The 8669-nt window shown below is 59.4% G+C and overlaps 1 protein-coding gene across 1 annotated transcript in view; it reads left to right on the top strand.

Moving 5' to 3' along the window:
• Positions 1 to 3486: 3486 nt before the first annotated feature.
• Positions 3487 to 8669, top strand: part of dhx34 (DEAH (Asp-Glu-Ala-His) box polypeptide 34) — a gene marked incomplete at its 3' end in the record, with an annotated part of 17293 nt that continues 12110 nt past the window's right edge. Inside the window, exons 1-4 of the mRNA XM_078537886.1 lie at positions 3487 to 4317; positions 5134 to 5385; positions 6281 to 6383; positions 7171 to 7388. Of these exons, the coding sequence (XP_078394012.1) occupies positions 3526 to 4317; positions 5134 to 5385; positions 6281 to 6383; positions 7171 to 7388 (1365 nt within the window). The remainder of the gene's footprint in view (positions 4318 to 5133; positions 5386 to 6280; positions 6384 to 7170; positions 7389 to 8669) is intronic.

The raw sequence follows: 8669 nt of genomic DNA on the forward strand, positions 1-8669 counted from the left end.
CCGGTGGGGGGGGGGCATTAACTGACGAAGATCTCGCGGGAACGCCAGGCAGCTGGGGGAGTGGGTGGGGATGGTGGGTCACCCAGAGTCAAAGCGTTGGTCCAGGGTGGGTGCCAATGGCAGCACGGAGGTCGGCGCTTGACCTGAAAGCAAAAATCGCGGAAGTGCGTTAATGGCGCAATAAAGGTCTGAAATCGGAGCAAGAGAACGAGATACCGACTTTATCACACGTGCTAATAAAATTGGATTGGTGCGACGATAGCCAGTTGGACCACTGAGCCAAAAACAGAAATACCTGGAGAAACTCAGCAGGTCTGGCAGCATCGGCGGAGAAGAGCACAGTTGACGTTTCGAGTCCTCATGACCCTTCGACAGAACCAAGTAAAAATAGGGAGAGGGGTGAAATATAAGCTGGTTTAAGGTGGGGTGGGTGGTGGGGGGGGGAGAGAAGTTGGGGGGGGTGGTGGTAGTTGTAGGGACAAGCAAGCAGTGATAGGAGCAGATAATCAAAAGATGTCACCGACAAAAGGAACAAAGAGGTGTTGAAGGTGGTGATATTATCTCAGAGAATGTGCTAGTTAAGAATGGATGGCAAGGTACAGATAGCTCTAAACGAGGTGTCAGCTGAGGCTCAGTTCACAGCACCCTCGCCTTTGAGTCAGAAGGTTGTGGGTTCATGTCCCACTCCCGGAAACCAAGAACTGTGAATGTACTCGAAAGAGTTACATGCGATCTGTTGATAACTCGAAAGAGTTACAGGTAGCTCTAGTGGGGTTGGGGTGAAATAAGACTAAAAGGGCATAAAAGGTATAGATTTGGAAATAGGTGGGAAAAGAAAAATCCATATAAATTATTGGGAAAAAACAAAAGGGAGGGGGAAGAAACGGAAAGTTGGCGGGGATGGAGGAGAGAGTTCAAGGTCTAAAGTTGAGCCCGTGACTTGCTCTGCATTTTTAGGGGAAACGAAATGGTTTTCCAAGAATATAAATAGAAAAATGGGAACTGAAACACGTTTTCAGGGTATAATTTTGGTTGAATATCAGTTGTGGTGTTGGTCACACTGTAGTTGGAGGGCGTGGCCTGTTTGTGTTGTGTTTGGTTATGGTGCGGGCGGGCACGCCAAGGCCTCAGTGCCCCCAGGTGGCGCCCGGCCCGCGCGCCTGCGCACCATTTGTTTCAGTGGTTCTCGCCGGCGGGGAGGGGGGGTTTTTTTTTTCCCCCGGTTGTCGCCCGGTCGGTCCGCGACGTCATCACTGCGCGACGCCAATGGAAGCAGGAGGGAGGGAGGCAATAGAGAGAGAGAGAGAGATGGAGTAAAGAAGTGAGAGAAAGAAAGGAAAGACTGTAGAGAGAGAGAGAGAAGAGGGAGAGGGAAAAGGAGAGAGAGAGAGAGGGAAGGAAAGAAAAGAGGGAGAGAGTGAAAGAAAAGAGGGAGAGAGTGAAAGAAAAGAGGGAGAGAGTGAAAGAAAAGAGGGAGAGAGTGAAAGAGGGAAAAGGAGAGAGAGAGGGGGGAAAAGGAGAGAGAGAGAGGGGGAAAAGGAGAGAGAGAGAGGGGGAAAAGGAGAGAGAGGGAGAGAGTGAAAGAAAAGAGGGAGAGAGTGAAAGAAAAGAGGGAGAGAGTGAAAGAAAAGAGGGAGAGAGTGAAAGAAAAGAGGGAGAGAGTGAAAGAAGGAAAAGGAGAGAGAGAGAGAGGGAAAAGGAGAGAGAGAGAGGGGGAAAAAGAGAGAGTGGGGGAAGGAAAGAAAAGAGGGAGAGAGTGAAAGAAAAGAGGGAGAGAGTGAAAGAGGGAAAAGGAGAGAGAGAGAGGGAAGGAAAGAAAAGAGGGAAAGGACAGATGAGAAGGAAAGGATAGAGAGTGATAGAAAAGAGGGAGAGAGTGAAAGAGGGAAAAGGAGAGAGAGGTGGAGTAAAGAAAAGAGAGAAAGAAAGGAAAGGCTAGAGAGAGAGAGAGAAAGACGGAGAGAGGGAAAAGGAGAGAGAAGGAAAGTAAAGAGAGAAAGGAAGGACAGAGGGAGAGAGAGAAGGAAAGGATAGAGAGAGTTGGGCAGTAAAGAGAGGAAAGGGAAGAGGGGAAAGGAAAGAGAGAAAAGAGGGATAGGGAGAGAAAGAAAGGGGTAGAGAAACTGACTGGAGAGAGAAAGGAAAAGAGAGACAACAAAGAGAGAGAGAGAAAGAAAGGATAGGGAGACTGGAGCAGAGGGGGAAAGGAATAGAGAGACTGTGGCAGAGAGTGAAAAAGGGTTAGAGAGACTGGACGCAGGGATAGAGGGAGAGAAAAAAGAGAACGGGACTGGGACACAGAGGTAGATAGAGAGAGAGAGAGAGAGACCAGGGCACAGAGATAGAGGAAGAGAAGAGACAGATTATTGGGGGGTGGCATGAGAGACTTCCCAAACTGGGAGCGGAATGATAGAGGACAGAATCTGAGAGAAAGGGAGAGTGAAAGGGGACGGAGAAAGGAGTGGTGGTTAGGAATTAGGTGTAGAGTCACGGAGAGGCTGAGAGAGAGTTTGGGACATTGACAGAAAGCTAGAATCAGAGAGAAGTACCGGGCGAACACAGCAGAGAGGGGGAGACCCTCCAACAGGCAGTGTGACATCTGAAATATTGGACACGGAGGGTTAGGCTGTAGAGAGAGAGAGTGAGAGTCCCCCAGTCAGGGTGGAGATCACAATGTCCGCTGTAGGAGTGGGAAGCTACAACTGGAGCCGCCCTGAGACCCGGGCGCGACTGGAGGAGCTCTTCTTCCGAGGGACGGGTTTCATCCGGGTGGGGAGTGAGGAATGCCAGGAGTTCTGGAGCTTCCTGGAGCGCTACCAGCGCTTTCAGGAGAGGCAGAGGGAGAGGAAGGGGGCAGAGCGACAGGGAGAGCTAGAGGCGGGGGAGAGGAGGAGCGAGAAAAGAAGCGAGGGCGGAGGTATGGAGGGGAGGAGAGGGGAAGGTGGGAGCGAGAGAAGGGGAGAGGGGAGGAGAGAGGAAGGAGAGGAAGGGAGGAGAGAGAAGGGGAGAAGGAGAGAGGAAGTAGGGAACGAGAGAAGGAGAGAGGGAGAGGAAGGAGAGAGCGAGAGAAGAGGAGAGGGGAGGAGAGAGGAAGGAGAGGAGGGGAGGAGAGAGAAGGGGAGAAGGAGAGAGGAAGGAGAGAAGGGGAGGAGAGAGGAAGTAGGGAACGAGAGAAGGAGAGGGGGAGAAGAAGGGGAGGAGAGAAGGAGAGAGGAAGGAGGGAGTGAAAGAAGGGGAGAGTGGAGGAGAGAGGAAGGAGGGAAGGGGAGGAGAGAGGAAGGAGGGAAGGGGAGGAGAGAGGAAGTAGGGAACGAGAGAAGGAGAGAGGGAGAGGAAAGAGGGGAGGAGAGAAGGAGAGAGGGGAGGAGAGAGGAAGGAGGAAACAAGAGAAGGAGAGAGGAAGGGGAGGAGAGAAGAAAAGAGGGGAGGAGAGAGGAAGAAGGGAATGAGAGGAGAGAGGAAGGAGGGAACGAGAGAAGGAGAGAGGAAGGGGGTAAGGAAAAAGGGTTGGTTCTGGACGTGCCGATGGAATACGACCCCAGTTACCGGATTAACCTATCGGTGGTGACCGGGGACGTGGAGCAGGTGGCCTGTGGGGTGGGGGAGAGGAGGAGGAGGAGGAGGAGGAGGGGGGAGGAGGACAGGGCCGAGCCGGGGGAGGGGGAGATTCCGCGGGGGGAGAGGGCCGCCTTCCGCCAGGCGCTGCGGCACTATGCCGAGTTCCGGCAGAAGCAGGCGTTCGGCCGGCTGGCCCGGCTGCTGCAGTCCCGGCGGGCGCTGCCCGTGGCCGGCTACCGGGCCCGGCTGCTGGAGCTGGTGCGGGCCAGCCCGGTGGTGGTGGTGGCGGGCGACACGGGCTGCGGCAAGTCCACCCAGGTGCCGCAGTACCTGCTGGAGGACTGGGCGCGGGCGGGCGAGCGCCTGGCCTGTACCCAGCCCCGCCGCATCGCCTGCCTCTCCCTGGCCCGGCGGGTGGGGCTGGAGAGCCTGGACCCCTCGGCGGTGGGCTACCGCGTCCGCTTCGAGGCCCGAGCCCCGCCCGGCGCCCGGCTCCTCTTCCTGACCGAGGGCCTCCTCCTGCGGCAGCTCCAGGCCGCCGGCCCCGCCCTCGAGCGCTACCGCGCCATCATCGTCGACGAGGCCCACGAGCGGCACCTCCACTCCGACTTCCTCCTGGGGGTCCTGCGGGGGCTCCAGGCCACGAGGCCCGGCTTCCGCCTCCTCCTCATGTCGGCCACCATCAACGTCCAGCTCTTCTCCCGCTACTTCGACGGCGCCCCCATTCTCCAGGTCCCTGGGAGGCTCTTCCCCATCAAGGTGAGCTTGGGGTGAGGGGTGAGGAGGGGGGGGGGTCATCAACCCTGAACCTGAATGCCTCATCACCGACCCCTGAACGCTGATCCTCCGCCCTCTGACCCGATTCTGACCCCTGTCCCTGACCCCCGACCCCTGTCTCTGACCCCCAGACCCCGATCCTCACCCCTCCAAACCCTGGCCCTGACCCCCGACCCCTGATCCTGAACACCCATTCCGTGACCCTGACCCCGCGACCCCTGATCTTGACCCCTGATCCTGACCCTGACCCTTGAACTTCACCATTCAGCCTCTGGTCCCGTACCCCCAACCCGTGATACTGACCCTGACCCCTGATCCTTGATCCTGAACCTCGATCACTGATCCTGACCCCTGATTCTGACTCATTTGACCCCTAATTTTGACCCTGACCCACGACCCCTGATCCTGGTTCCCAACCCCTGACTGTGACCCCTGATTCTGACCCACGTCCCGTGATTCTGACCCCCGTCCCCTCACCCTGACCCCGACCCCTCAACGTGACCCCCGACCCCTGATTCCGACTCATTTAACCCCTGATCCTGACCCTGAGACCCCTGACCCTCAACCCCGACCCTGACCCCCCACCTCCTGATTCTGACCCTCGACCCCTGACCATGCCTCCCGACCCCAGATCCAGACCCCTCGACCCCTGAACCCCAAATCCTGATCCTGACCGCTAATCGGTCCTCCTCAGACCCCTCTCCACCCCCACCTGCCCATCCCAAAACACTCGGGCGGGAGGATGCTGTTGTCACGGGAGTCGGGCGGTGGGTTAATCCCGGCGTCTCCCTCCTGCAGGTGATCTACCAGCCCATCGAGGATGCGGACGGGGAGAGCAGCGAGCGTTTTCAAGCCGGACCCTACCTGAGGGTAATGCAGGCCATCGACCACAGGTACCCAGCGGAGGAGCGGGGCGACCTGCTGGTCTTCCTGAGCGGGGCGGCCGAGATCGGGGCCGTGGCAGACGCAGCCCGGACCTACGCCAACCTCACCAAGCGCTGGATCGTGCTCCCCCTTCACAGCGGCCTCTCGGCAACAGAACAGGACAAGGTACTGCCCCCTACTCCCTTAGTACTGACCCTCCGACAGTGCGGCACTCCCTTAGTACTGACCCTCCGACAGTGCGGCACTCCCTTAGTACTGACCCTCCGACAGTGCGGCGCTCCCTTAGTACTGACCCTCCGACAGTGCGGCACTCCCTTAGTACTGACCCTCCGACAGTGCGGCGCTCCCTCAGCACTGACCCCGGCACTCCCTCAGCACTGACCCTCCGACAGTGCGGTGCCCCCTCAGCACTGACCCTCCGACAGTGCGGCGCTCCCTCAGCACTGACCCTCCGACAGTGCGGCACTCCCTCAGTACTGACCCTCCGACAGTGCGGCGCTCCCTCAGCACTGACCCTCCGACAGTGCGGCGCTCCCTCAGTACTGACCCTCCGACAGTGCGGCGCTCCCTCGGCGCTGACCCTCCGACAGTGCGGCACTCCCTCAGCACTGACCCTCCGACAGTGCGGCGCTCCCTCAGCACTGACCCTCCGACAGTGCGGCGCTCCCTCAGCACTGACCCTCCGACAGTGCGGCGCTCCCTCAGCACTGACCCTCCGACAGTGCGGCGCTCCCTCAGCACCGACCCTCCGACAGTGCGGCGCTCCCTCAGCGCTGGAACTTGGGGGATGTATCAGGCCTGGATTTTGGGTACGGGTTTCTGGAGTGGGAGACCCTCTGACTCCGAGGTGAGAGTGTGACCGGGTGAGACACGAGCTGACAATACAAATACGTCTCGAATGTGTGCACAGTGATGTATTGTGGTGTTCTTAGGTCTTTGTTTAAACAACGGGTTATCCTAATTTGAACGCTCGTTTCACACTCACAGTCAGGAGAACCCGTACCTGCTGCTCATCCCCAACCCGCCTGCTGTCTAAATCCATCCTGACCTTCGTTTCCAGGTTTTCGACATCGCCCCACCGGGTGTCCGGAAGTGCATCGTAGCGACGAACATCGCAGAAACGTCCGTTACGATTGACGGCGTGCGTTTCGTTGTGGATTCTGGTGAGCGGGAAATGGCTCCGTTCAGAGCAGAGCTTTACTCTGTATCTAACCCCGTGCTGTACCTGTCCTGGGAGTGTTTGATGGGGGACGGTGTAGAGGGAGCTTTACTCTGTATCTAACCCCGTGCTGTACCTGTCCTGGGAGTGTTTGATGGGGACGGTGTAGAGGGAGCTTTACTCTGTATCTAACCCCGTGCTGTAGTACCTGTCCTGGGAGTGTTTGATGGGGACGGTGTAGAGGGAGCTTTACTCTGTATCTAACCCCGTGCTGTACCTGTCCTGGGAGTGTTTGATGGGGACGGTGTAGAGGGAGCTTTACTCTGTATCTAACCCCGTGCTGTACCTGTCCTGGGAGTGTTTGATGGGGACGGTGTAGAGGGAGCTTTACTCTGTATCTAACCCCGTGCTGTACCTGTCCTGGGAGTGTTTGATGGGGACGGTGTAGAGGGAGCTTTACTCGATCTAACCCGCTGCTGTACCTGTCCTGGGAGTGTTTGATGGGTTGGTGTAGAGGGAGATTTATTTTACCTGAACGCCCGGCCTTATGGGCAATGTGGATCGGACTGCCCCCCCATTATTGAATAGGCAATCGGCCCTTGACTCAGAGGCTGAGATTGCCCCCCCAGCGCTACCCCACAAGCAGTGAGACAGTCCTCAGACAGGAAACAGGCGCTCGGGCAAGGTCTCAAGAAGAGCTCTGCGACGATGCCCCCACAGTTGAATAGTTCAGCGCTCTCAAAGAGAGAAAATCTGACCTGCCGTCCTGCCTCCTCTCCGCTCTCTCCCAGGAAAGGTCAAGGAGATGAGCTACGACCCGAAGGCCAAGATGCACCGGCTGCAGGAGTTCTCGATTAGCCGGGCCAGCGCCGAGCAACGCAAGGGGCGGGCGGGCCGCACGGGGCCTGGGGTCTGCTACCGCCTGTACGCCGAGTCCGATTACGATGCCTTCGCCCCCTACCCCGTGCCCGAGATCCAGCGGGTGGCCCTCGACGCCCTGGTGCTGCAGGTAAGACCCCCGTTCCCTCGCAGCGCGCTGCCCCCCACAGCCGATCGGCCGCCGCTCGGGTTCGCTCTCGCGCGGCCCTGCCCCGGCCCCCCCTCCCGTCGGTCGTCTGCCTCCCCCGTCCCGCGACCGTGGGGTCGGGAGGGCGGTAATTGGCACAGGGCGATCCCATCGGCCCGTCCCTCTCCCGTCGACTGGCCTGGGGAGGCGCAAAGAGAGACCCCCGCCTCCCATCTCCCCGCCTCCGGACCTCCCGAAACGCGCTCGCCTCCCCCCCCCCAACGGTGGAGCTCGTCTCTTCGAAGCGCGTTCACCCGTCGCGCTGTAGGGAAACGCGGGCACAGCAAGATCCCAGAAACCCCACCCAACGTGAGGACCCGGTCCATCTGTTTTCTAGTGACTTGAGTTGAGGGAGGTTTTTTTGTGCTTTTTCATTCATTCAGGGGGTGTGGGGGCCGCTGGACAAGGCAGACCCACCCCCGGGCACCGGAGAGAATCCCCCCCCCACCTCAATTGCCCTCCACACTCCGCCTGCCCTGCCGCTGCTCTCCGTCCAATACCGGCCGTGCGATCTTGAATGTCTTCCTGAGAGGGCAGACTCAGGTTTAACGTTTCGTCCCCAGGGACAGCCTTGTGATTGGCTGCCGCTCCCTCAGCGCTGACCCTCCGACAGTGCGGCGCTCCCTCAGCACTGACCCTCCGACAGTGCGGCGCTCCCTCAGCGCTGACCCTCCGACAGTGCGGCGCTCCCTCAGCGCTGACCCTCCGACAGTGCGGCGCTCCCTCAGCGCTGACCCTCCGACAGTGCGGCGCTCCCTCAGCGCTGACCCTCCGACAGTGCGGCGCTCCCTCAGCGCTGACCCTCCGACAGTGCGGCGCTCCCTCAGCGCTGACCCTCCGACAGTGCGGCGCTCCCTCAGCGCTGACCCTCCGACAGTGCGGAGCTCCCTCAGCGCTGACCCTCCGACAGTGCGGAGCTCCCTCAGCGCTGACCCTCCGACAGTGCGGCGCTCCCTCAGCACTGACCCTCCGACAGTGCGGCGCTCCCTCAGCACTGACCCTCCGACAGTGCGGCGCTCCCTCAGCACTGACCCTCCGACAGTGCTCCTCTCCCTCAGCACTGACCCTCCGACAGTGCGGCGCTCCCTCTGCACTGACCCTCCGACAGTGCGGCGCTCCCTCAGCACTGACCCTCCGACAGTGCGGCGCTCCCTCAGCACTGACCCTCCGACAGTGCGGCGCTCCCTCAGCACTGACCCTCCGACAGTGCGGCGCTCCCTCAGC

Source organism: Cetorhinus maximus, unplaced genomic scaffold (genome assembly GCF_964194155.1).
Source record: "Cetorhinus maximus unplaced genomic scaffold, sCetMax3.hap1.1 HAP1_SCAFFOLD_3252, whole genome shotgun sequence".
Lineage (NCBI taxonomy): Eukaryota > Metazoa > Chordata > Chondrichthyes > Lamniformes > Cetorhinidae > Cetorhinus > Cetorhinus maximus.